The sequence below is a fragment of the Pan paniscus genome, chromosome 1, assembly GCF_029289425.2.
Source record: "Pan paniscus chromosome 1, NHGRI_mPanPan1-v2.0_pri, whole genome shotgun sequence".
NCBI lineage: Eukaryota > Metazoa > Chordata > Mammalia > Primates > Hominidae > Pan > Pan paniscus.
The window spans coordinates 19,650,419-19,678,403 of NC_073249.2; the positions used below are offsets into that span (position 1 = coordinate 19,650,419).

A 27,985-nucleotide genomic window follows, 5' to 3' on the forward strand; every position below is an offset into this window, starting at 1 on the left:
GAATGATCCTACTTCTTTTCAGAAGTCACTGAATAACATATTTGCTAAAAGGAACATGCTTACTCATAAATATCAGTGGAGCTGATTTCACACTACAGCTCCAATTCTAGAACTTCTGCACTGATGAGAGACTAGCTTGAATTGTAGTCACCCTGGGGGCAGGAAAGTGGGGGGGGCGGGGGTAGGGAGGCGAGACTCCATGTCCTCTGGGTTTAAGAGGTTGGACTTTAGAGGATTATATGCTTACTGCTCATTTCACAGGCACATTTAAGGCCCGACTTAACCCCACACTTTCTATTATCGATCCTTCCCCCACCTCACTCCTTACCTACCAGGACCATATACTTAAGGCACTCTACTAGGGACAAAATTTAAAGATGTGCTAAAAAGTCTCAGTAATCAAATCATGCAAAATTTATTTTAATTGAAAAATTTTAAAGTCAGGTTTTATGAGGAGACTTCTGAAAAGAAATAGGATCGTTTTCATCATGCATCTTGCTACCTACTCTTTGTGGTTTTTTTGTTTTTATTTTGTTTTGAAAAGATGCAGTCTTGGTGTGTCGCCCAGGCTAGAGTGCATGGAGTGCAGTGACGTGATCTCAGCTCACTGCAACCTCCACCTCCTGGATTCAACCGATTATGCTCCCTCAGCGTCCCAAGTAGCTGAGACTACAGGCATGCACCACCAAGCCCGGCTAATTTTTGTATTTTCAGTAGGGATGGAGTTTCACCATGTTGGCCAGGCTGGTCTCAAACTCCAGACCTCGAGTGATCCGCCCGCCTAGGCCTCCTAGAATGTTGGGATTACAGGTGTGAGCCACTGCCCGGCCGCTACCTCCTCTTTTTTTTTTTTTTTTTTTTTTTTTTTTTTAGACGGAGTCTTGCTCTGTCTCCCAGGCTGGAGTGCAGTGTGGCACCATCTCAGCTCACTGCAACCTCTGCCTCCCGGGTTCAAGCAATTCTCCTGCCTCAGCCTCTGCGTAGCTGGGATTACAGGCACACTCCACCACACCTGGCTAATTTTTGTATTTTTAGTAGAGATGGGGTTTCACCATGCTGGTCAGGCTGGTCTCGAACTCCTGACCTCGTGATTCGCCCGCCTCAGCCTCCCAAAATGTTGGGATTACAGGTGTGAGCCACCGCGCCCGGCCGCTACCTCCTTTTTGAGCCCAACTAAAGAAACATCAAGGATTGATACCCTCCCAGTTGAAGAGAAAGTGACAACTTTAACCCAAATCTCACCTTCCTCTTACTTTCTCTTTCCCATTTTCCAGCTGCCAAACTAAGGGCAGCTGCTGTCAGTTTTTGTAAATAAAGTTTCCAGGGCTGGGATTAGAGCGAGAGAAGAGAGGCAGGATTGTGAAAGGTCAGGAGTGGATACTCAATTAAAATTTTTTATATTTTGTTCATTATGGATTTTTTAAATTAATTTTGATTTTTAAAAATATTGCACTAAAATTTTTATGTTGATTATTGAGGTTTTTTTGTTTTGTGAACCCATAAAATTTGCAACTGACAGTACCCTGTCCAGGTCCAGTAAAATTACCTAGGAGTCTACAGAAATCTACCCACGACTCACTGGACCTCAGGTACATATCCCCCCCCTCCCATGAAGTCTCCATAAAGTGTCCCGGTAAGTTTTAATGTTCTCTCCTGTCTTTCCATGCACGTGTATTAAGATGCATTGCCTTCTGATTGGTGTTTTCCACTTCGAGCAGCGGGAATGCCTCGACCACGCCTGTCTTCAAATTTCTGCTCTAGTTAAGAAACGATCTCAGGCCGGGCACGGTGGCTCACGCCTGTAATCCCAGCTCTTTGGGAGGCTGACGCGGGCGGATCACCTGAGGTCAGGAGTTCGAAAAGAGCCTGACCAACATGGTAAAACCCCGTCTCTACTAAAAATACAAAATCAGCCGGGCGTGGTGGCGTATGCCTGTAATCCCAGCTACTTGGGAGGCTGAGGCGGGAGAATCACTTGAACCTGGGAGGCAGAGGTTGCAGTGAGCCGAGATCGTCTCAAGAAAAAAAAAAAAAAGAAAAAAAAAAGAAACGATCTCTTCCCTTCTCAAAGTTATATACATTTCACTATTCGCCAACCACCTCCTCTACGCCGTCCAGAGCTGAGCTGACACGCAGCGAAGTCCTCTCAGTGGTCCCTCCGCACCTCAGCCCTGTGCTTGGCAGCGAGACGAGTGACAGGGCCGCCCCAGCATGGGTCTCCCGGGCCGCGGACCCGCCCCACGCCGTGTCCAGCACGCTGTCCTCCCGCCCCATCCTTGTGCCGGCCATCGTGTGGTCGCGTCTGCGCGCTCCGCCCGGTCTGCCGGCGTGAGAAAGAGCTCGTGTCGCTCCCAAGTTCAGACCAGAGGGGACAGCGAAGCGCGAAAAAGTTCCCTGCGCCCAGTACGCAGGCGCAGCCGTGCTCCTGGACTTCCCGGGCCTCGTCCCTGCTGGCGCGCCCGGCGCTCCTCCGCCAGCGGGCAGTTGGGGGCGCTGCAGGGAGGGCACCCGAGCGGGTTGGGGGCGCTCGGAAGGGTGGCTTGCAAGGTCCGGGTAGCTGCAGTCCCCAGAGTGGGGCGGAGAGGCGCGGCACCGTGCGGACGAGGATGGGGCGGGGGCGGGCGCAGCCCGAGGGTGCAGGCACGATAAGGCGGGTGACAGCCAGCGGGGAGGGGCGGGCGCCACCGCGTCCACGCCCTTTGCTCGGGGCCGGACCGGGAGGGTCCTCGGGCTTTGCGCGCGCCTGGCCGGCGGGCTGAGGCGTACGAGTCGCACGCAGCGCCATGCGCGGACCCCCTGCCTGGCCGCTGCGGCTGCTCGCGCCACCGAGCCCAGCCGAGCCAGGTCGCCTCTTGCCGGTAGCTTGCGTGTGGGCCGCGGCCAGCCGCGTTCCCGGGTCCCTGTCGCCGTTCACTGGCCTGAGGCCGGCGCGGCTATGGGGCGCGGGGCCCGCGCTGCTCTGGGGCGTTGGAGCCGCGCGCCGCTGGAGGAGCGGCTGCCGGGGCGGGGGTCCGGGTGCCTCGGGGGGCGGCCTGGGCCTCGCGCGGCTCCTGGGGCTGTGGGCTCGGGGCCCCGGCAGCTGCAGGTGCGGGGCTTTTGCCGGGCTAGGCGCTCCTCGCCTCCCGCGCGCCCGGTTCCCGGGCGGTCCCGCAGCCGCTGCCTGGGCAGGGGACGAGGCCTGGCGGCGCGGGCCGGCGGCGCCTCCCGGGGACAAGGGGCGGCTGCGCCCCGCAGCGGCCGGACTCCCGGAGGTCCGGAAGCTCTTGGGGCTGGCGTACCCTGAGCGCCGGAGGCTGGCAGGTAGGGCCCTCCCCGGCCACTTCCCTCCGCTGGGCCGCTCCTTCTCCACACGCGGGGTCCCGGGGCGCCGAGAGGGACACGGCCGGGCCGCAGAGCGCGTGTCACCGCCGCCTCTCCTGGGCCATTCCTAACCCCGGAGGAGGGAGGGGATCGCTCACCTCAGAGTATCGTTGTCAAGATTTCGCCTTAGCTGGGGACTCGTTTGCAGATTTTACACTTGTTTTCTTGTTGACACACGTTATATATGTCATTATTGGAATCTTTGGGTCTGTTCCACCACCAACTTAGTGGGAGCATCTGTTTTGGCTTAGGCAGCAAAATGAGCTGGAGGTTTTTCCTTGGAAAAAAAAATTCTAGCCAAAAATATGCCTATTTTGTTATTAGGCGTTTATACTTTTTTTTTTTAACCAAAAAAACATTATTTGCTTTAAGCGAGTCTGTCAAGCAGTCACCAATGCTTTCACAGTGGAAAGCAAAACTTTCAGGCTTGTCTCTTGTGCAGGAAGTTACAGCACTGTGTTCAGCAGTCCACACCAACAGTGATCTGTTCAGTAATTGAGTAACTTTTTTAAAAGAAGCCAAAACGAATGTTTTTAGAAATAAAATTTAAATAGGACAGTTTTCTATAGCTCCTCATTTTTTAGCCATAATTGGAGGAGTGTTTAGATGCAAGGGCCTTGTAAGATCTAAAATTTTTTCGATTTCTCTAAATCCTCATTCCTTCTATAAACATTTGTTGAGCCCTCATTCTGGACTGGGCCCTGGGTTTACAGTGGCATGCACAAGGAAACATGGTCCCCACTTCTGCTGGGGCTTCTAGGTTAGTGGGGAGAAGCATCTATGAAATATTCGTATGTATAGAGGTAAACCTGCACCTGTGGGCTGTGGAAAGGGGCCTGTGAGGTTGTCAGGTGCAACACCAGAAAAGCATTCTTTGCTGCAAATCCATTGCTTTAGAAAGGACCCTCCTGGGTAGTGATTTGGGATTTAGAGTAGGTTTGCACAGTGAAGGAGAGCAGTTAGGGTGGCGACTTTTCATCTACCAGTTGCTATGAAAGCTTAGGGGGCTCTTGATATCACTCGGGTGTAAAGAGAATTATTTCATTGTTCAGTTGGTTGAGTGTAGATTTTGTTGTAAAATATCTTTCTTTTTCTCTTTCCTCTTTTTAAAAACATCGGAGACTAGGAGCTCTCACTGGACTTTGAGCTGCTTGAGATGGGGACTGTCTGATTCATCTTTCTGTCTCTAGTTCTTAGCATGTGCACAGCACAGAGCAGGCGCTCAGAGTGCCTTCAGTGAAGGAATAAATGACCATACCACCAGGCACAGAGTGAGGCCTTTAGAAACCCTGAGCATCCTCGGGTGCGCCCACCACTTCTGTATGTGACTCAAAGTAAGTGTAAGGAAATCCAGTTCTGTTTTGTTTCTGAAATACTAGATGTCAGGAAGGGTGTTTAGGTGTCAGGCTTTGGTGGCCTACACGTGCCCAGTCCTCTTATGCCATGACCATTGTTCCTGTGACCCCTCACTCTGTCCCCAGATATCCTGCCATGCTAGTATGTTTTGGTGACAGCCTGAAACAAGACGAGACTGCCTCCTTTTTTCTTTCTTCTTTTGTTTTTCTGGGATAGGGGTCTCACTGTGTTGCTGAGACTTGTGTTGAACTCCTCAGCTCAAGCAGCTCTGCCTCTACCTCCTGAGTAGTTGGGACTACAGGCATGTGCCACCACACCCAGCTCGTACCTTTTTTTTTTTTGAGATGGAGTTTGGCTCTTGTTGCCCAGGCTGGAGTGCAATGGCGTGATCTCACCTCACCACAACCTCCGCCTCCCGGGTTCAAGCGATTTTCCTGCCTCAGCCTCCCAAGTAGCTGGGATTACAGGCATGTGCCATCATACCCGGCTAATTTTGTATTTTTGGAGACAGAGTTTCTCCATGTTGGTCAGGGTGGTCTCGAACTCCTGACCTCAGGTGATCTGCCCGCCTTGACCTTCCAAAGGTGCTGGGATTACAGGTGTGAGCCACCGCACCCGGCCTTCTTTTTATTTTAAGAACAGAATATATTTTGTTCCACCACATTGAGAAATTATGAATATATAATTTGAAGAAACAAGCCTAGGGTTGGCACACTATTTTTTTTTTTTTTTGCTTTTCAAACAGATAAATACATATTGTATGTTACGAGGATAAGGATATCTGATAAAAAGCCCTTATTTAGATGTATGATTTCCTGAGAAGTCATTATATATTAAAGCCAGTTAGGATTAAGAGGAAGTAGGGGTCATTGTTAATTTGTAATTTGAAAAAAAAATGTGTAATTTATCATTCTAAGAGCAGCCTGAGGTGTTGGCACATCTCTTTAAAATGCTGGAGGTAAAGAGCAATTGCGTGTGTGTATTTTCTAATCAAAACACTAAAAAAGCTGAGCTGAAAAGGAATTCCAATGTTAATTTGTTAATTTTTAGAAAAAACAAAAATCTTTTTTCAAAAATGCAGCTTTATATTTTAATAATAATACCTCCATCTGTCTCAGCATTTTGCTGGGTATGCCTCCTAAACTGTGTGAACAGAAAACTTTGATAAATAGTTTGCATCAGAAACTTTAAAAACACAGTCTACCATGAAATATGTACAGACGTGTGCCGAAAGCAGTTTTAGCATAACTGTGTTACATTCCTCTCCTAAAGGAAGGCCTAAGCTGCCCCTTTGGGGAGGAATTTGCAGCTATTTTCATACAGATGTAAGGTCCCTTTTCACTGATAATTCTCCATCGTATCACTTTGGCCAGAAGGACTCTTAAAAGATGCAGGTGCTTGAGGAGGAGCAAGGTGTGGACTGATGGGATAAGTGACACTTCATCAGAACCGTCTGGCTGTGCCTGGCAGATAGATGAGGCTCTGACCTGAGTGAGTTAGGGGCAGGGTTTTAGGAGCAAATGTGGGCCCCTACAGTACTGTGAGATTAGGGCAAAGCTGCCTCCTGGAGGTTTTTTGTGTGGGGGGCTTCGGCGGGGGCGGGCAGCATGCCTTCATTAAACTGTGGACTGTACACATGTATCCCCTCCGCTGGGGCGTGTTCAGTTGGTGCCTGTGTGGAGGACTCGGGAGGGCTCCTCTCACTGCAGTTACTGATAAGGGGCTGGTGTGTGGTTTGAGGGCAGGACTGCTCTGAGAACCTGAAGCCCGCTGGCAGCTTTTGCTGAGTTTGTAGTTGCATTTTATGAAGATAGACTGTGAGTGACCACAGTGAATATAGTGACAAAAGCAGTGGGTATGGTGGGCAAGGAGGCCAGAGTAGCTACTTCCTGAAGCCCAGTGAGGATGGAGATCCCGCAGGGACAGTGCCCTGTGGGGGCTGGGGAGGATGAACCTTTGAAATCGGAACTGCCCCCGAAAGCCAGGGATGTGCCAGGGATGTGCGTGTGCTACAGAAATACATTGTTTCAGAGAAACTGAGCATTCTGTAGCTGTGCTGTCACATCAGATTCCAGAAGGACAGTAGAGAAAAAATGTAAAATATCTTACTAATTTTTTATGTTGATCATGTGTGGATAATATTTTGGATATATTGGGTCAAGTAAAATGTTATTAAAATTAATTTTACATATTCCTTTTTATAATGTGGCAACTAGAGAAGTTTAAATTACCTAGGTGGCTCCCATCGTATGTCTGTTAGAGTCCACGGCGAACCCTCCTGTGGTTCATGGGACAGGTACCCCTAACTGTTTTATTTTAATTTTGTCTTTGGGGTACTCCTAATTCTAGAGCATGCTAATAGCATGGACAGAGACAGTCTGATCTTGCACCAGACACATGGGGGCTCGGATCTTTCTTCTCCAGATTTCCAGAACCTGGAGTCCCTGGCTTCTTCCTCTACTCCCTTCTCATCTGTCAGCCGCTCATGTCCTCACTCATTCTCTACCCAGCACAGATGCCGAGTCCCTTCACTCAGCCTCCATCTCCCCCACACCCTCAATCCTGTGTTCTCCATCACACCCACCTGTATCCGTGGAAATGTGTCCCAGACACCAGCAAACCAAACATGTCTAAAAACCAAAGTTACCTTTCTCCGCAAAGCATCTTTTCTCTTCTGTCTCTTGGTTCAGTGAGAGAGACTGCAGTGTGAACCTCTTGGCCTTGGCCAGAGACATGGGTCGTTCTTATAATTATAACGGTAGTAATAAAGATAATAGTTAATATTTCTTGTGTACTCAGCCCTGGGCATTGTACCAGATGCTTTGAATATGTGTGTAGTTTACTCATAATTCTGTGAGGGAGGGATTGTTTCTATTGCCATTTTACAAATGAGGAAACTGGGCACAGAGAGATGGAGTGACTTATGCAAGGTCAAACAGCTAGATGGCAGAGCTTAAAAGGAGAACTTAAGATAACGAATGCCTAACCTAGGAGGGCCGGTTCTGAGGTTGAGTTGGTCAGGGTTCCGACCCAGTGCTGACCAACTCAACCTCAGAACGGCCCTCCTAGGTTAGGCATTCCTCATCCTAAATCCTCCCTTTAACCCTCATCTTATCCTCATTTTTCAGAGAGGAAAAATGCTCACATCCATTTTTCCTAGTTCTTAAAAATATCTGCAGTCATCACATCCTAGTTCTTAAAAATATCTGCAGTCCTATACTCTGCCCTTTATCCCTCTGTCCCCAGCCTACTTCACCCTAAGTTTGCTTCTCACCTAGGGCACTAGAACAGTGCTCTGTCGGCCGCTCCTTTCGCTCTGTAGCCAGAGTGGATCATTTAAAAATGCAAATCTGGCTGGGTGCGGTGGCTCACGCCTGTAATCCCAGTACTTTGGGAGGCTGAGGCAGGCGGATCACCTGAGGTCGGCAGTTCAAGACCAGCCTGACCAACATGGAGAAACCTCATCTCTACTAAAAATACAAAATTAGCCAGGCGTAGTGGCGCATGCCTGTAATCCCAGCTACTCGGGAGGCTGAGGCGGGAGAATCGCTTGAACCTGGGAGGTGGAGGTTGCAGTGAGCTGAGATTGCGCCATTGCACTGGGCAACAAGAGGGAAACTCTATCTCAAAAAAAAAAAAGAGCAAATCTGGCTGGATCATTCCCCAGTGTAATGCCCTTTTAGGCCGACCTTGCCACAAAATCCTTCTGTTCTATAATCTAGAGGCTTCATTTCATTTCTCAGTTCTCCTTCCTGTGCACCCATGAGGTCTCTGCCCCTGCTCCATCCTGCCAGGCTTTCTTCTCCCTTCCCGGATTCCAAGGTGAGGCCTGTGCTTCCTCTTCCTCTGCTTGGGATGTGGGAAGATGCCGAAGACAGGCTTTGTCGCAGAATGTGGTTCTGTGCTGTGTAAATTGGGAGACCTTGCGTAGGCTCCCTCTCTCTGTGTTCGAGATTCCTCTCTGAAAAACGAGGATAAGATGAGGGTGAAAGGGAGGATTTAAGATGATGGATGCCAGATCCTTCAGATAATGGTGAGGACTCTGAAGTGCTGCCTTTGAGTCCTTGAATGACAATGGGGATTGCTGTACCTGCCTGATACAACCAGATGGGTGCCGTGTTCAGCAGTGGGCAGGTGGTAGGCACAGTGTACAGCTTCCTCCAACCACCCCCAACCTCTGTCCTTCTGTCCAGCGCTGTTGTCCAGCAATCTGCAATTCAGATTTTCCTTCCCCTTTCTTTTGAAGGATATTTGTTTCCATCTTTGCTGCAATTTAGTAGAATGAGGTAACAAAGATACTTGAAGGTATCTGTCAAGAAATAGATAATGGGAGAAGTTGCTGGGGCCGCATCAGGCAAGGGTGGGGGCAAGCAAGAGACTTAACTATGGAGAAAAGGTGTGGGAGAATTTCAGAATTGCAGTATGCTCAGCTGTGTCCAGGGCTTGTGGTGGAATCTGAAATGATGTTTATGGAGCAAGTCTAAAGTATTCATTAATATCAGAAGACAGTGATATGTAGTCAGATCTTGATTAACAAGAATCCAGTTAACTAAAAGCCGAAAAATATCTTTTACTTTTCTTACATTCAAATTGGACAAAGAAGCAAATGACAATAAAACAAGCTGATAATTTTTAAATGATTATTAAAAAGTAAAAGTGTGGGGGGATATCCTGAAATTAATTTGGATTCAGCTAAATTACTTCCTCTTTGTAATCAGCATTATTACTATGTGAGAACAAGACTCAGAATCATAATTAGGGGGCATTTCATTCATATCATATGGATTCTTATTGTAGAATCATAACTGATTTAGAAAACTAGAGCAGGAGGGAAGAGGTGGACCTTTATATAGCAGGTCACATACACTGTGCTTTCAGAATTATTCACTGAGGCGAAAGAACAGAGATTAGCTACTGATGAAGGACAAAAAGAATTTTCTGCTGAATCGTGAATTCGCCAGGATGACTCCTTCTGGAGCTGCCAGTTCATCGAGGCTGAGGTACTCGGAACCTCAAGTTAGACACACTCCCCGTCCTTTGGGCCTTCAAGCCCCTTTGGGCACTGTTGTAAGAAGCATGGTGCTTTGAAACAAGACCCCGGGCTTTATGTCAAAATGAAGTGACCCTTGCCCAGCTTCCTATTATTCAGTTAGATTGTGATTATGGGATTTTAAGCCAGGCATATGGACTTTATGAGCTGCCAGAGCTCACATTTCTGCTTAGGCTATTGAAGAATTTTGATCTGATAGACGTTATTGCTTCCATTGCCAAAGTTCAATTTATTTGTTTGTTCATCCAACAAAGTAGTGATTGAGATTCTCCTATGTGCCTGTCACTGTAGGCAATCAGTGACAAACCAGACCAAAATCTTTTATGTCCTAATGGAGAGAGAAACTAAATAAACAAGTGAAACATTTAGAATGCTGAAAGGTAGGAGCTTCGAGAACACAAATGGAGAGGGAGTGAGGTGGGTAGTGTAAGGTGTCTGTATTTTAAGTGAGGCTGTCAGAGCAGGCCTTTTTGTTGAGGGGACTTTAGAATAAAGACCTTAAGGAGGGGCAAGAGCAATTGTTCTAAATGTTCCCCACTTAAAAAGGCCCATGTTTTTCCTAGAACTCTGTTTGTCAACTAAATGTCCAGTTGGCACTGAGTTTGCTCTGGACTCTTTATTAAGGTTATATGACAGTAATACTTTTGGCTGGGTGCAGTGGCTCATGCCCTCAATCCCAGCACTTTGCAAGGCTGAGATGGGAGGACTGCTTGAGGCCAGGAGTTTGATACCAGCCTGGGCAACATAGTGAGACCCCCGTCACTATCTTTTAAAAAAATGCATTTTCTTATTATTAATGCAGTTATCTGTGATATGTGTTGTTACTAATTGGGTTTTCTTTTCTTTTCTTTTCTTTTTTTTGAGACAGTCTTGCTCTGTCACCCAGGCTGGAGTGTAGCAGCACAATCTTGGCTCACTGCAACCTCCACCTCCCGGGTTCAAGCGATTCTCTTGCCTCAGCCTCCCAAGTAGCTAGGACTACAGGTGCGCACCACCACACCTGGCTAATTTTTTTTTTTTTTTTTTTTTTTTTTTTTTTTTAGTAGAGACAGGTTTTCACCATGTTGGCCATGGTAGTCTTGAACTCCTGAGTTGAAGTGACCTACCCGCCTTGGCCTCCCAAAGTGCTGGGATTACAGGCGTGAGCCACCATACCTGGCCTATTCATGTGGATTTTCTAAAATTTTTTTTTTTTTGGAGACAGCATATTGCTGTGTCACCCAGGCTGGAGTGCAGTGGCATAATCATGGCTCACTGCAGTCTCGACCTCCTGGGCTCAAGTAATCCTCCTACCTCAGGCTTCTGAGTAGCTGGGACTACAGGTGCATGCTACCACCCTGGCTAGTTTCTGTATTTTCTGTAGAGACAGGGTTTTGCCATGTTGTCTAGGCTGGTCTGGATCTCCTGGGCTCAAACAATCCACCTGCCTCAGCCTCCTGAAGTGCTGGGATTACAGGCATGAGCCACTGTGCCAAGCCAATATTTTCTCTTCAGATAAGACTCTATCTTGTTTGCCTGTTTTTTAGGTGCATGAACAATCCTGTTCATATTTATTTTCATATCATGTTGATATTTCGCAAAGCAATAATACAATATTAAGAAGCAATATATCACATGTTTTATTGACATTTGCTTCTGTGTAATGATCCGTGAAACTGTTTTCCAAAAGTTATCTGGAATGGGTTGTTTGTTTGTTTAAAGCCTGCAGCACCTTGTATTCCCAGGCAGTCTCCCATCCAAGTACTAGTGAGGCCTCACCCTGCGTAGCTTCTGAGGTCAGACAAGATTGGGTGCGTTCAGAGTGTATGGCCGTAGACAGTGTTTTGAGATACTAGATGTAATCAAGGGCTTTAACTAGACAGCTTGATCTTCAAGTTACAATATAGTTAGATGCCAAGGAGTATAGCATGCATAGCATGAATGGAGGAAAAATACAATCTGAGATGAACACCAAAATCAAGAGATGGGGAGGAAGGGGCTGGCCAGAACGGGTTCCATAGTTGGCTCCCAGTTTTTCTTGGTGAGGAAGAGTTGATCAGACTAAGAAGTCATCTTCTCTGATTCAGATATGATCACTCACTTCCTTAGTCAACCTGCTTGTTCTCACCTGGAACCATTTGGTTCTTCCCTTGAGTCAGAGATCGAGGAGCAAAAGGGAGGAAACTGCTAGAGACTGAGATCAACGCATACTCTGAAAACAGCTTATTTGGCAAGGAAGCCTCCTGGACTCAGCACCGCAGCCCCTTTGCTGAAGCACCCTGAACATTGAGAGTGCTTGTGTTTTCTAGCTGCGGTTGGATTTCTCACGATGTCCAGTGTTATCTCCATGTCTGCCCCTTTCTTCCTGGGGAAGATCATCGATGTCATCTATACCAACCCCACTGTGGACTACAGCGACAACCTGACCCACCTCTGCCTAGGGCTCAGTGCCGTGTTTCTGTGTGGTGCTGCCGCCAATGCCATTCGTGTCTACCTCATGCAAACTTCAGGTAACAGTCTCTCCTCTCAGGGATGTGAGTCATCCTGAAGAAGATGTAGAGTCCTGTGGGTTTGTTCGGGCTCAAATCTCATGTGCTCCAGGCTCCATTCTCTTCCTCTCTTCCTGGCATCCCATTAAGTGGGGATAGAGTCCAATGACTGCCCAGATGTTGGAGTTACAGATTATTTTAGATCAAGCACTCTCAACTCTTCTTTTATAGTTGAAGTTGAGCTGTAAGGGCAATCATGTCGGTCTTATGGGAGGTTTGAAAATAAGCCCCTCGGGCTGGGTGCCATGGCTCATGCCTGTAATCCCAGCATTTTGGGAGGCTGAGGCAGGTGGATCATGAGGTCAGGAGTTCGAGACCAGCCTGGCCAACATGGTGAAACCCCGTCTCTACTAAAAATACAAAAATTACCCAGGCGTGGTGGTGTGTGCCTGTAATCTCAGCTACTCAGGAGGCTGAGGCAGGAGAATCGCTTGAACCTGGGAGGCAGAGGTTGCAGTGAGCCCAGATCATATCACTGCACTCCAGCATGGGGAACAGAGCGAGACTCCATCTCAAAAAAAAAAAAAGAAAAGAAAAGAAAAAGAAAATGAGGCCCCTGGCCATGAAGCTGGACTTCTGAGGCTTCCTGAAGGCTTCAGAAACCCATTTACATGCCCCATGCTTGTGTTTCTCCTTAAGTAGCAGCTGGGATGATAACTTTGTTAGTATTTCTCTGAAGAGGTCTCGTTGTTACAGGCAGGTCACTGCCACAATAATGAGAGAACCTGGGACACCAACTCGAAGTCTGTTGCTCTCCATTTATCTCTGTGGATAATTAACCAGTTCTTGCCATTTGAAGGTTCAATACAGGAAAGGGTTTCCAGGGAGGAACAAAGTGAGCTTTTGGAAGTTAATGTAATAAAACTTCTTTGTAAATGATACCTTAAAAAAATCTCGGCCAAGTGTGGTGGCTCATGCCTGTAATCCTAGCACTTTGGGAGGCTGAGGCAGGATTGCTTGAGCCCATGAGTTTGAGACCAGCCTGAGCTACATAGCAAGACTCCGTCTATATAAAAAATAAAAATAAGTTAGCTGGGTGTAGTGGCAGACATCTGTAGTTTCAGCTACCCAGGAGGCTGAGGTGGGAGGATGGCTTGAGCCCACAAGGTTGAGGTTACAGTGAACTGTGATCGTGCCACTTCATTCAAGCCTGGGTGATAGAGCAAGACCCAGTCTCTTAAAAAAAAAAAAAAAAAGTAAAAATAAAAAAGCCCTCTGAGTCATGTTATATTTATTTTATTCCTGTATCCTCTCACTAGCGCCCACAGTCTGTAGTTAATAAGAGAAAAGTAGTGTTAGTAGTGCATGACAGTTAATGTGCCTGGTTTGGGAAAGTCTCTTTCCACCCATGGGATACAGTGCAGCAGACACGCTCAGAGGCTGCATTGCTCAGGAGGGTTACAACTCCAGGCCAAGCTGCTGCACAGTAAGTGGCTGCCCCATAATGGTAATGGATGTCTTTACCCTTGGTGAGCCTGTTCGTGTTTGCTTTTGCAGGTCAGCGCATTGTGAATAGGCTGAGAACTTCATTATTCTCCTCCATTCTGAGGCAGGAGGTTGCTTTCTTTGACAAGACTCGCACAGGAGAATTGATTAACCGCCTCTCATCAGACACTGCACTCCTGGGGCGCTCAGTGACTGAAAACCTCTCAGATGGGCTCAGGGCCGGGGCCCAGGCTTCTGTAGGCATCAGTATGATGGTATGTGGGCCTGGTTCCCCTTGGTACCTTCCTGCCAGGGCTTGGCTTGCACCAGGCCTCTCAAGTGTGAGACGAGCTCAAGCTGAGCGGTTCGCATCATTCTGTAAGTGCCTAGAGCCAAAAGTGCTGTTGCAGAAGCTGCTGGAACGTGGGGATTGCCTCTGCCTGCATGGCCTCATGTACCTTCATTTCTCCAGAATGAGTGATTATCTGGAAAATGGACTCATGTGTTACTGCTGGGTATTCTGAGATGTGTGTAGCCGGGGTATTAAGGCAGAAAAGAGCATCAGGTAGAAGGAGCACTGGGTACTACCCTGTGGATGGCACCAAGCGGTGACTAAATTCCATTCCTCTGTGTGTGTGAGTCGAACTGTGCTCTTGTAAGGGGAGAGCTCTTCACTCCCATGGCCTTTTTTCCTTTCCTTAACTGGGTGGCTTGTGCCTGTCCTGTCTACTTGCCTTACCTCTTCAACCAGTATTTCTATTCAGCCCAGTGCTGCAGGTCATTGGAGAGGCAATGCAAGCCACATATGTGATTTTAATGTTTTAGTAGCCACATTTAAAAAAGCAAAAAGAAGCCAATGAGATTAATTTTTTTTTAATTTTAATTTTTTTAGAGACAGTCTCACTCTGTTACCCAGGCTGGAGTACAGTGGCAAGATCATAGCTCACTGCAGTCTTAAACTCCTGGGCTCAAGTGATTCTCCCACCTCAGTCTCCCAAGTATCTGGGACTACAGGCACACACCACCAAGTCTGGCTAATTTAAAGAATATATATTTTTTTTTGTAGAGGCAGGGTCTCTCTATGTTGCCCAGGCTGGTCTCAAACTCTTGGCCTCAAGTGATCCTCCTGCCTCGGCCTCCTGAAGTGCTGGGATTACAGGCTTGAGCCACTGTACCTGGCTGAGATTAATTTTAATAATGTTTTGTTTAAGCCAGTATAAACAAAATATTGTCATCTCAACATGTAATTAATATCAAAATTATTAATGAGGTATTTTATATTATTTCTTTCATATTATAGTTGACCCTTGAACAATGCAGGGGTTGGGACACTGAACCCCACACAGTCAAAAATCAAAGTATAACTTTTGACTCCCCAAAAACTCAACTACTAATAGCCTACTGTTGACCAGAAGCCTTACTGATAACATAAACAGTCAATTACCATGTATTTGGTATGTTATATGTATTACATACTATGTTCTTATAACAGAGTAAGCTAGAAAAAAGAAAGTGTTATTAAGAAAATCATAAGGAAGGTAAAATATATTTATTATTTATTAAGTGGAAGTGGATCATCATAAAAGCTTTTCTTTTTTTCTTTTTGAGACGGAGTCTCGCACTGTCATCCGGGCTGAAGTGCAATGGCACGATCTTGGCTCACTGCAACCTCCTCCTCCCGGGTTCAAGTGATTCTCCTGCCTCAGCCTCCCGAGTAGCTGGGATTATAGGTGCCAGCCACCACGCCTCGCTAATTTTTTTGTATTTTTAGTAGAGATGGGGTTTCACTATGTTGGCCAGGCTGGTCTTGAACTCCTGACCTCGTGATCTGCCTGCCTCAGCCTCCCAAAGTGTTGGGATTGCTGGCGTGAGCCACTGCACCCGGCTCATCACAAAAGTATTTATCCTCATTGTCTTCACACTGAGTAGACTGAGAGGAGGAAGAAAGGTGGTTCTTGCTGTCTCAGGGGTGGCAGAGATGGAAGAAAATCTATGTATAAGTTGACCCATGCATTTCAAACCAATGTTGTTCAAAGGTCAACTGAATTTCCAAATCTGGTGTGTATTCTCTACTTAAGGAGCATCTTAATTCGGATGCTAAGTTTTCATTGAAAGTACTTGATCTATATTTAGATTTTATAAAATGTACAATTGAAAAAGTAGTTTGACATACTCAAGTTTTCCAGACATACTTAATAGTTTGCCAATAACTGAATGGAGTATAGGCTTTTAAATTTTAATTAAACCTAAATACAATTAAAAAGTCAGTGTCTCAGTCATACCTGCCACATTTCAAGTTTCCAGTAGGGCTATCGTTTTGGGCAGTGCAGTTCTAGACTCGTGGAATAAGAACTGTAAATAACCCTTTCTCACAAGTGGAAAAGCTTGGATTCTGTCCTTTGTGTCCCATGAAGCACTCAGAGAGGAAGGGTGTGTTGCCTATTAGATCTGACTTACGGAATGAAAAACAGCTTTGAAATCTCATGATTTTCCAGCTAAGAGAGAAGCAAACCTCTGGAAGAGGACCCTTCCTGCACTAACATGCCGTTTTCCAAATATGAATAGTTTTGGGGATAAGGAAGAGTTCAAGCTGGCAAAAATCACTAGGGGTACTTTTTGTAACAAGGAAAGGGAATTCAGTGTAGGTCAGATGAGCAATTCAAAGCGGTCTGTTTGGGATGCCATAATAATACCACAGACTGGATGGCTGAAACAACAGAAATTTATTTCTCACAATTCTGGAGGTTAGAAGTCCAGGGTCAAGGTGCTAGCAAAATAGTTTCATTCTGAGGCCTTTTCTTGTGGCTTGGCTGAAACAACAGAAATGTATTTCTCACAATTCTGGAGGTTAGAAGTCCAGGGTCAAGGTGCTAGCAAAATAGCTTCATTCTGAGGCCTTTTCTCTTGGCTGGTAGGCAGCTGCCATCTTGCCATGTGCTCACATAGTGGAGAGAGAGTGTGCTCTAGAGTGTCTCTTATAAGGACACTAATCCTATTGGATCATGGCCCCACACTTAACGACCTCATTTAACCTTAGTTACTTTCTTAGAGGCCCCATCTCCAAATACAGCCATGCTGGGGGTTAAGGCTTCAACATGTGAATTTCAGGGGGAATTTCCATTCAGTCTGTAAAAGGGCCTCAGGAAGTGGCTTCACCTAGGATCTGATCTTTGGCTCTAGGGGATCGGAAATGTGACTTTGTTTCTCCTGCACAAACTCATGGACCTGACATAGGGGAAGTCCAGTTATGAGAACCTGATATTGTGTATGGCATACTGCCAATTTATTAATTTACATAGTGGGCCTATCCACCATTAAGTTGTGTTTCTGCTATTCCTTTTTTTTTTTTTTTTTTTTTTTGAGAGAAGATCTCACCCTGTTGCCTAGGCTGTAGTGCAGTGGTGTCATCTTGGCTCACTGCAACCTCTGCCTCCCGAGCTCAAGTGATCCTCCCACCTCAGCCTCCTGAGTAGCTGGAACTACAGGCGTGCACCACCATGCCCGGCTAATTTTTGTATTTTTTATAGAGACAGTGTCTCACCACGTTGCCCAGCCCACTGGTTTTGAACTCCTGGGCTCAAGCGATCCGCCTGCCTCAGCCTCCCGAAATGCTAGGATTACAGGCGTGAGCCACTATGCCTAGCCCATTTCTGCTATTCAAAACACTTCATTATGGTGCCAGCACCCTGTATTAGTCATCAGAAGGTTTTTCATTAAGTGTGGAACCAGAGTGAAGGGAGGGGGGTGGTTCTGGACAGTTCTAGGAGAATCTTGATGGACTGTGCCTGCCCCACACAGAGGACACCTGTCCAGTTGGTTCATTTTGACATCAGTTGTGTTCGGGACCCAGAAGTGTTAGACCTGCCCTGTTGGTCTCATGTCCTGATGGTGACCATCAGAGATATGATTATGTTCCCCAAGGCTCACCCCGGGTGTCCTGATGGACTTGTCTTCTCAGGGTGGGACATTCCTATGCACATCTGCTTGCTCCTCTGTGAAGGTGCCAACCTCCTTTCTGCCTCAGGGCCTTTATGCAATGGCTCTTCCCTCTTGGGGGAGAGGTCTTCCAAGATCGTGTTACATCTGCAGTGATACTTTCTCTTTCTTTTACTTGTTTATTATCTAAGTCTCACCTCTTCTTTCTTGCATGAAAACTCTGTGAGGGTTGGTTATCTCCCAGGTGCCTGGAATAGTGCTTGCACTCAGTAACGTGGGCTCTCAGTAATAACTTGTTGAATGAGTAAATGAATGAGTGAATGATTGGTTGATCCATCCACTTATGTTTCAGTTTGCAGTTTTTCCTTAGTATTATTTAGCCGTGTACTGATTATACTATTTTCTGTGCAAATGAGATATGGTAGATTTTAGTAATTTGTCAAAGAGATGCCAGTACTATTGAAAGTACAATCACCAAATTGCAATGTTGACAGGAAAACCCTCTGTTACTTACTTCTAGAAGTTAGGTTATTCTTTCAGCAATTCCAATTGCTAGAAGCTCCTCAGTATATTGAGCCCAGATCCATCCTGCTGACTTCAGTCCACTGAGCCACGAAAGCAGCTCTAATTCTTCTTCGACTTGTTAGTTGTGTCCTCCAAGTCCTCTGTTGACTGTTATGCAATGTGCTGTTTTTGTTTTTTGTTTTTTTTGAGATGGGGTTTTGCTCTTGTTGCCCAGGCTGGAGTGCAGTGGCTCAGTCTTGGCTCACTGCAACCTCCACCTCCCAGGTTCAAGCGATTCTCCTTCCTCAGCCTCCCGAGTAGCTGGGATTACAGGCACGTGCCCCAACACCCAGCTAATTTTTGTATTTTTAGTAGAGATGGGGTTTCACCATGTTGGTCAGGCTGGTCTCGAACTCCTGACCTCAGGTGATCCACCCGCCTCGGCCTCCCAAGGTACTGAGATTACAGGCGTGAGCCACCACACCCCACCCGATAATGGGGTTTTTTGGTGACTTCACCATCTTGGTCATTTTGATGGGATGTGTTGCTGTGGTTGTTCAGTGCCTGCAGGTGGTTCAGACCTGAATATACAACTCCTGAGGTGGACTGGAGCGTGGAGCAGAATGGGCCTCTGCCAAACCCCCATCCTGTCTCTTCCCACTCTGTTGTTAAACCGCGTGGTCTGATCTAGTATTGGCCTGAGGATTCTTTCTTCAGCAATTGCTTGTCACATTTCTTCTATGTGGCATGCTGAATATTTATGGGGTTTTGTGAAAAATAAAGATGTCTGAAAAATTCCACCAAAACAGGATGTAACAACTTGGGGACAGTACCTTCAAGCCTGCTGTTAATTTAAACACACTCACACACACACAGACACACACACACACACACACACACTTCCCTTTCGTAGGTAATGAGAATGTCTTGCCACCCAATGTAACAAACACCTCTGAATTTTTTTTTGTTTTTGACAGTTTTTTGTCTCACCTAATCTGGCCACCTTTGTTTTGAGCGTGGTGCCTCCAGTGTCAATCATTGCTGTAATTTATGGGCGATATCTACGGAAACTGACCAAAGTCACTCAGGATTCCCTGGCACAAGCCACTCAGGTAAAGGCCTCTTCCTGTCCACGTGGTTTCCAGCAGAATGGGGTCACAGCCAGGATCCTAGAGGGCAGATCCTAAGGGATGTACTTAGGTTTTTCAATAAAGTGCCTGCCTTTCCTTTCATTAGAAATTACCCCAAGATCCATGAAACTTAAACTACTCTGTTTTCTAGACTAGATTTCTACCCATATCTCAAAGTAGATCTAACTTCACTAAACATTTTGTGGAGTCCTCACTTGTTACTATCACTATTTCTTTTCTTTCTTTCTTTTTTTTTTTTTTTGTTTTTTTTTTGAGACAGGGTACATGAGAAAAGTTTTTTCATGCACTCTAGGCTGGAGCGCAGTGGTACAATCACAGCTTAGTGAAGCTTTAACCTCCCAGGCTCGAGTGATCTCCCACCTCAGCCTCCTCAGTAGCTGGGACTATCGCCCCATGCCACCATGCCCACTAATTTTTAAAATTTTGTGTAGAGACATGATCTTACTATGTTGCCCAGGCTGGTTTCAAATTCCTGGGCTCAAGTAATCCTCCCACCTTGGCGTCCCGGAGTGCTGGGATTACAGGCATGAACCACCATACCTAGCCACTATCACTATTTGTTACAGGACAAAACAGTTAATCAGGTTTTGAAAATAGTTACTAGATAAGTGTTTCATTAATTTAATAAATCTAGCTTTGCAGTGCTGTGCAATGTTATCTTTTCAAAAATTAAAAATGGCCAGGTGCGGTGGCTCATGCCTATAATCCCAGCACATTGGGAGGCCAAGGCAGGGGGATCACCTGAGGTCAGGAGTTTGAGACCAGCCTGGCCAACATGGTGAAACCTTGTTTCTACTAAAAATAGAAAAATTAGTTGGGCGTGCTGGTTTGTGCCTGTAATCCCAGCTACTTGGGAGGCCGAGACAGGAGAATCGCTTGAACCTGGGAGGTGGAGGTTGCAGTAAGCCGAGATTGCGCCATTGCACTCCAGCCTGGGTGACAAGAGTGAAACTCCACTCCAGAAAAAAAAGAAAAATAAAAAATAACCATTATACTTTCATGTTACAAAAACCATGCATGTTTATTGTTGAAAAATTTGAAAATATAAAGAGAGAAAACAAAAACACGTATAATCCTGTCTTTTCGAATTAACATTATTAACATTTTGGAGTCTGTCTTTTTCTCTGCATAAAAATGCATTTCTGCATCTACATATACTCCTGTTTTTCTGCCTATATGTTTTTCTGATATGTTTAGGTATAGATTTTTTTTCCCCACAACTAGAATTGTTTTGTATACTCTGCTTTGTCACTCTTTTTTGACTTAGTCATGTATCAAGAGTGGCTTTCCATTGATAGTGTCTTTTGTGGAGTTCTCACTTGTTACTATCACTATTTCTTTTCTTTTCTTTCTAATGAATAACAAAATGAGAACCACATTTTATTTTTCCTTCTTAGAAGCTCTTGAAATATGACCCTTCTCCTCCTGAAATGTATTTATTATTCTCCCAGCTAGCTGAGGAACGTATTGGAAATGTAAGAACTGTTCGAGCTTTTGGGAAAGAAATGACTGAAATTGAGAAATATGCCAGCAAAGTGGACCATGTAATGCAGTTAGCAAGGAAAGAGGCATTCGCCCGGGCTGGTTTCTTTGGAGCAGTAAGTAGATCATTTTGGAAAAAGTAAAAGTGGCAAATGTTAGAATGGTGAGAGTTTTATTCTGTGGTGCTCAGCATAAGTAGAAAATAATTTTAATTTTTAAAATTTTAGTCTTAATTTCAAGGCCAAGAATGACTTTCTTTAAAATATTTTTGTGAAAAAGGAAGAAACAAGTAAATGTCCTTAGAGAAAAGTCAGTGCATGGTGTGATCGGGCACTGATTCTTTGTGCGGTGCAGGCCAGCGGCATCAGCTTTGCCTGAGCACTGGTCTGCCTCACCAAGACTCAGCTCCACCCCAGGTCTGCTGGGTAGGAAACTGGGGCCAGCAATCTGTTTAACAGGCCTTCCAGGTCATTCTGATGCCAGCAAAGTCTGAGGATTAACCAAAATCACCTCAGTGTGTTTCAAGAAACAAGTACAAAAAATCAATCACAATGCACTCAAATAGGACACTGAAATAGAAAATCACCATGAGGGCAAATTCCAGATATGTGTAAACTGAAAAGAACTTCAGAGGCAATTCCATCATTGCTATGATTAACAGATAAGGAGCAGTGGCCCGGAGAAGGCCTCCCCTATACCTAAGACAACCACACATGTAACCATGGTAAAAGCAGGCCATAGATACAGGAGTCCAGCTCCTCAGGCTGGTGTCCTTGCCCAGAACATCTGATTATATTATATAAACCCATACGGTAGATATTTATTTGTTTCCTCTAGTTAGGGAAGGAACCTTTAATATTACTTTTATCTTTTGCAAACTGAGTAGATGAGATAAAATCAGGATCTGATGGGAGACTTAGCTTATAGGTTTTCATGGTGATGAGATTGTTTTCTTCATTATTGCAATATTACAAAACCATTTTTAATTTGAAACTCAGGTGAAATTAATATTTTGGAAAAATCTTGCTGTGACAGTTGAATGAAAAAGGGACATTACAGGCCGTGTTCATGCTTTCCGCATTCTGGGTCCTTGATTCCCACCTGACTTCTGTGTTTTCTTCATTCGACAGACTGGGCTCTCCGGAAACCTGATCGTGCTTTCTGTCCTGTACAAAGGAGGGCTGCTGATGGGCAGTGCCCACATGACCGTGGGTGAACTCTCTTCCTTCCTAATGTATGCTTTCTGGGTTGGAATAAGCATTGGAGGTAAATAATTTAAATAGGCTTGGGGTGTTACAAATTAAAAATCAGAGCATCATTTCTGAAAGAGAAACTGAACTTTCACATTACTTCAATTAACTTCCACTGAAAAAGCATTTCCTAGAATGTTATTATTCCAACTGGGCTTTTAAAGAAGTAAAATGAGTGTGACCCTCCCCAGCAGGTGAGCAAACAGCTCCTTGGTTGGGAAGTTTGGGGATCTTTGCAGGCCTCTTATAGCTCAGCATCGCTCTAGAGTGGTATTTCCCAGCCTGTGTCTTCAGACCATTTGTTCACTTGCTCACAGGTGCAGGCAGGAGGAGGGCGGCACTGAGCAAGTGTGGACACAGAAACCCATAGTCCTGTATTAGTCATGGTTTCGTGATTGGCAAATCAGTGGAGAATAAAATTCCTTTTGCACAAAGTCGACCATATTCAAAACTAATGAGCAATCAAAAAATATTTATAAATTATCAAGTGTATGTCAACAGAGTTGCCTGCTTTTATTAAGAATCTGTGAGAGTTCAGCTTTTATTTTTCATTCCCGGATGAAGGAAAGCAGGAATGCATCCCCAGTCAACTTGGGACAAATGATTTCCTGGTTTTTGTTTCCCTTCTTGTCTTTAAAAATCGATATGGAGAGGTCAGGTAAGTAGCTTAAGGTCTGATTAATGGAACATTATCAGGTATCCTATGGTGTTGCCTCAACCAGAGAGTTTTATTTTCAGGGTTTTGTATCTGTCTAATTGTTGAAGGTAGAGGCATTTCTGTAGACATCTGCAGGCAAGTGAGGATTTTTTTCTGGAATAAGATTTTCAGAGACCCCTGAAAAAAGCATTTTAGTTCTGCTGGCTGGTCTTAAATAAAAACTGATTTTAAGATGTTTTGGGGTGCTGGCTGGTTTGAGAAACGAGAAGGTGGACCGGTTCAGGAGGACCCACAGACAGTGTGTAGCTCTTCCCTCTCCATTTCCTGGATTGAGCCTGCTGGGCTGGAGGTTTCACACCCTGTTGTGGTCCTGTTCCCCTAGGTTTTCCATCCTCCTTCAAGTGGACTACCTACCCCACTTCCCCCTCCCTGGCCTTTCTGTTCACATTCCAGGTTTCCTCCCTGGCCTCCCCTCATCTTAATGTTTTCTGCCACGCTAGACATGATCTTTCTCAGCCCCTCCTCTTCCCTCCTCTGAACCATTTGGCATGATAGACGTTATTTCTGTTTGTGGTTGTTCTATTGCCCTCTCTGTTCACAACGGACAAATTCACAACTGTGCCTTGCACAGAATGGGTTGGAAAACACAGTTCTAATCCATTGCTATAGTCAGTTACCACCACTGGTTATGGGAGGTGCTGCTAAGGCTTTGTCTGCGTGCAGAGATTGGGTAATTTGGCTTTCTTAACCACAGGCTAGCCCACAACTCTGGTCAACTGTCTTGTTCAGGATCTGCCATCTGGTGCGAGGAGGGATAAGAGAAAATATGGGTAGGTCAGTGTACATCTGTTGCCACCAGTTCTTCCACATTTATAACATAGATGCCTAAGGTGATAGGAATTTAATCCAACAACTTGAATTAGCAGGTGAGAATTCTACCACTGAACCACCAATGCCCAACAACTTAAATTAGATTTTAAGTGCTTTTATGTTTGTTTGTTTGTTTGTTTGTTTATTTATTTGGAGATGGAGTCTTGCTCTGTCGCCCAAGCTGGAGTGCGGTGGCATGATCTCGGCTCACTGCAACCTCCGCCTCCAGGGTTGAAGCAGTTCTCCTGCCTCAGCCTTCCGAGTAGCTGGGACTACAGGCACGTGCCGCCACACCTGGCTAATTTTTTGGATTTTTTTAATAGAGACGGGGTTTCACCATGTTGCCCAGGCTAGTCTTGAACTCCTGAGCTCAGGCAATCCGCCCGCCTCAGCCTCCCAAATTGCTAGGAATACAGGTGTGAGCCACCGCACCCAGCCATGCTTTTATGTTTTTAAAGTAATTTTATACTTTTATAGAATTGCTGTCTAAAATGATTCTATAATCTACAAAGTAAGAAATTCTATTTTATTTATTAAATAAGAATTTTTATTTTGGTTTCTGCTTAGAAAGGCATACTAGGGGTAAAAACCCCAATGATTCTAAGTACATTCTCTGCTAAGATGAAGTCAGAAGTACTGTATGAAGAAAAGCAAAACCTAACCATTTTCAAGTTTACAATTCAGTGGTGTTTAGTACATTCATAATGCTGTGCAACCACTACCTCCATCTAGTTCCCAAACCATTTCATCACCGAAAAGAAAACCAATACTCATTAAGCAGTCTATCTACTTTACTTCCTCCTGCCAGCTCCTGGCAACCAAAGTTTGCTTTCTGTCTCTATGTATTTACCTATTGTAGATATTTCATATAAAAGGAATCATACAATATATGTCCTCCTGTGCCTGGCTTCTTACACTTCGCATAATATTTTCAAAGTTCATCTACATGGTAGCACGTATCAGTACTTCATTCCTTTTTTTTTTTTTTTTCTTTTCTTTTTTCCTGAGACAGGGGCTTGCTCTGTCACCCAAGCTGGAGTGTAGTAGGGCAGCCTTGACCTCCTGGGCTCAAGCAGTCCTCTCACCTCAGCCCCCTGAGTAGCTGAGACTTACAGGCATGCGCCACCATGCCTGGCTAGTTTTTGTAGCTTTTGTAGAGACAGAGTTTCGACATGTTTCCCAGGCTGGTCTTGAACTTCTGGGCTCAAGCAATCTACCCGCCTCTGCTTCCCAGAGTGTTGGGATGACAGGCATGAGCCGCCGCAACTGGGCTAGTACGTTGTTCCTTTTTATGGTTGAATAATATTTCATTATAGTGAGAGACTGCATTTTGTTTATCCAGGGCCATTGTGCTTTTGTTCTTCAGAGTCAAAGCTCTTAACTATGTTAAACTACTTTTGACTCTTTACCTTTACTTCTTTTTTGTTTTGTTTTGTTTTAGAGACAGGGTCTTACTCTGTCTCCAGGCAGGAGTGCAGTAGCACAATCCTAGCTCACTGCAGCCTCGACCTCCTGGGCTCAAGTGATCCTTCCGCCTCAGCCTCCTGAGTAGCTAGGACTGCAGGCATACACAACCATATTCAGCTAATTATTTTTATATTTTGTAGAGACAGGGTCTTGCTATGTTGTGTTGCCCAGGCCAGTCTCAAACTCCTGGGCTCAAGTGATCCTCCTGCCTCGGTCTCTCAAAGTGCTGGGATTATAGGTGTGCACCACCATGCCCAGCCTTACTTTTTTTTTCTTCTTTCTTTCTTCCCTCCCTCCCTTCTTTTTAAAAATTAATACCATTTTCAAAGTAGTTTTACGTTCATAGCAAAATTGTGTGGAGATAGGGGTGTATACCCCTGCCCCCATACATGCACAGCCTCCCTATTAACATCCCCCGCAGAGTGGTACATTTGATACAATTAATGAACCTACAGCTGGGCGCAGTGGCTCACTCCTGTAATCCCAGCACTTTGTGAGGCTGAGGCGGGCAGATCACTTGAGACCAGGAGTTCGAGACCAGCCTGGCCAACATGGCAAAACCCTGTCTCTACTAAAAATACAAAAATTAGCTGGGTGTGCTGGTTCATGCCTGTAATCCCAGCTACTCGGGAGACTGAGGCAGGAGAATTGCTTGAACCTGGGAGGCAGAGGTTGCAGTGAGCTGGGATTGCACCACTGCACTCCAGCCTGGGTGACAGAGTGAGACTCTGTCTCAAAAAAAAAAAAAGAAAAAAAGAAAAAAAAAGAGCCTACATTGACACAGCATTACACCCAAAGTCCACAGTTTACATTAGGGTTCACTCTTGGTGTTGTGCATTCTATGGGTTTGGACAAATGCAAAATGACATGTATCCAACATTACTGTATCATACAGAGTAGTTTTACTGCCTCAAAGATCCTCTGAGCTCTGCTTATTCATCACCCTTCTGCAACCTACTGTTTCCATGGTTATGCCTTTTCTAGAATGTCATATATTTGTAATCATGCAGTATGTAGCATTTGATTGGCTCTTTTCATAGAAATATGCATTTAAGGTTTCTCCGTGTCTTTTTATGGCTTGATAGCTCATTTATTTTTAGCACTGAATAATATTCCATTGTGTGGATGTACAACAGTTTATTCATTCACCTACTAAAGGGCACTTGGCTGCTTCTAAGTTTTGGCAATGATGAATAAGGCTGCTATAAACATCCATGTGTAGGTTTTTGTGTAGATAGGAGTTTTCAGCTCATTTAGGTAAATACCAAGCAGTACAACTGCTTGATTGGATGGTAAGAATATGTTTAGCTTAGCACAGTGGCAGTATCATAGGCAGTGAGGTTTATCCAAGGCGTGATTATTGCCAATTGAAAACTTTTCTCAATACCCTTCTGTGATGACTTGCAATGTAGTCAGCATTGGCAAGGTTTTTTTTTTTTAAAGGGAGTCTCATTCTGTTGCCCAGGCTGGAGTGCAGTGGCATCATCTCAGCTCACTGCAACCTCCACCTCCCGGGCTCAAGCAATTCTTGTGCCTCAGCCTCCCAAAGAGCTGGGATTACAGGCATCTGCCACCATGCTTGGCCTTTTTTTTTTTTTTTTTTGAGATGGAGTCTTGCTCTGTCACCCAGGCTGGAGTGCAGTGGCGCAGTCTTGGCTCACTGCAACCTCCACCCCCCCAGGTTCAAGCGATTCTCCAGCCTCAGCCTCCCGAGTAGCTGGGACTACGGGTGCGTGCCACTGCGTCCAGCTATTTTTTTTATATTTTTAGTAGAGACGGGGTTTCACCATGTTGGCCAGGCTGATCTTGAACTCCTGACCTCAGGTGATCCACCTGCCTCGGCCTCCCAAAGTCCTGGGATTACAGGCATGAGCCATCCGCGCCTGGCCTAATTTTTGTATTTTTTTTTTTTTAGTAGAGACAGGGTTTCACCATGTTGGCCAGGCTGGTCTTGAACTCCTGGCCTCAAGTGATCTGCCCACCTTGGCCTCCCAAAGTGCTGGGATTACAGGTGTGAGCCACCGCACCCGGCCAGCATTGGCAATTTTTGACATCTCTATGGTGACCAAATGAATTTTTTTCTTACAAAAAAAATTTTAGTTTTGTAAGAAACTCCCAAACTGCCTTCCAAAGTGTGTGTCCCATTTGCATCCCCACCAGCAAGGAATGAGAGTTCTTGTTGCTCCACATCCACCCCAGCATTTGGTGGCGTCAGTGTTCTAGCTTTTAGCCATTCTGATAGATGCATGGTATTTCATTGTTGTTTTAGTTTGCATTTTCCTGATGACATATGATGTTGAGCGTCTGTTGATATGCTTATTTGCTCTCTGTATATCTTCTCTGGTGAGTTGTCCGTTCAGGACTTTTGACCATTTTTAAGTAAGTCTTCATGTTTCCGTATTGTTGAGTTTTAAGAGTTCTTCATATATTTTGGGTAGCAATCCTTTATTGGATAGGTCTTTTACAGATATTTTCTTCCAGTTTGTGGCTGGTCCTCTTCTTTTCACATTGTCTTTTGCAAAGCATACATTTTTAGTTTTAATGAAGTCCAGCTTCTTTCTTTCATGGATTGTACCTTTGGTATTGTATCTAAAAAGTCATCACCAAATTCAAGGTCATCTACACTTGCTCCTAGGTTGCCTTCTAGGAGTTTATTGTTTTGTGTTTTACATTAGGTCTGTAATTCACTCTACATTAGTTTTTGGGAAAGGTGTAAGGTCTGTGTCTAGATTCCTTCTTTGCATGTGGATGTTCAGTTGTTCTAGAACCATTTGTTAAAAAGATAATATGTATATTGCCGTTGCATCTCCATTGTATTGCCTTTGCTTCTTTGTCAAAAATCAGTTGACTGTTTATGGGGGTCTATTTTTGCCAAATGCATTTTTAATTCAGCCTAAAAATTTTAGTCCATTGTATCTTGCATAAATATTCATACCATAGAATATTTG

At 45.2% G+C, this 27,985-nt stretch overlaps 1 protein-coding gene and 1 non-coding gene across 4 annotated transcripts in view; both read left to right on the forward strand.

The window, feature by feature from the left end:
- The first annotated feature begins 2,646 nt into the window (after positions 1 to 2,646).
- The window catches only part of ABCB10 (ATP binding cassette subfamily B member 10), a 42,164-nt gene continuing 16,825 nt past the window's right edge, over positions 2,647 to 27,985 (forward strand). For all 3 annotated transcript variants that reach the window (XR_008622110.2, XR_010109914.1, XM_014343521.5), the window contains exons 1-6: positions 2,647 to 3,300; positions 12,055 to 12,255; positions 13,792 to 13,994; positions 19,137 to 19,271; positions 20,762 to 20,908; positions 21,923 to 22,058. Coding sequence is in view for 1 of the 3 variants with exons in the window: in XM_014343521.5 (XP_014199007.3) it covers positions 2,784 to 3,300; positions 12,055 to 12,255; positions 13,792 to 13,994; positions 19,137 to 19,271; positions 20,762 to 20,908; positions 21,923 to 22,058 (1,339 nt within the window). In the remaining 2 variants the exon portion in view is untranslated. The remainder of the gene's footprint in view (positions 3,301 to 12,054; positions 12,256 to 13,791; positions 13,995 to 19,136; positions 19,272 to 20,761; positions 20,909 to 21,922; positions 22,059 to 27,985) is intronic.
- On the forward strand, positions 26,344 to 26,480 carry LOC112438236 (U4 spliceosomal RNA). Its single transcript, XR_003026695.2, has one exon. It is a non-coding gene; the product is annotated as a U4 spliceosomal RNA (small nuclear RNA).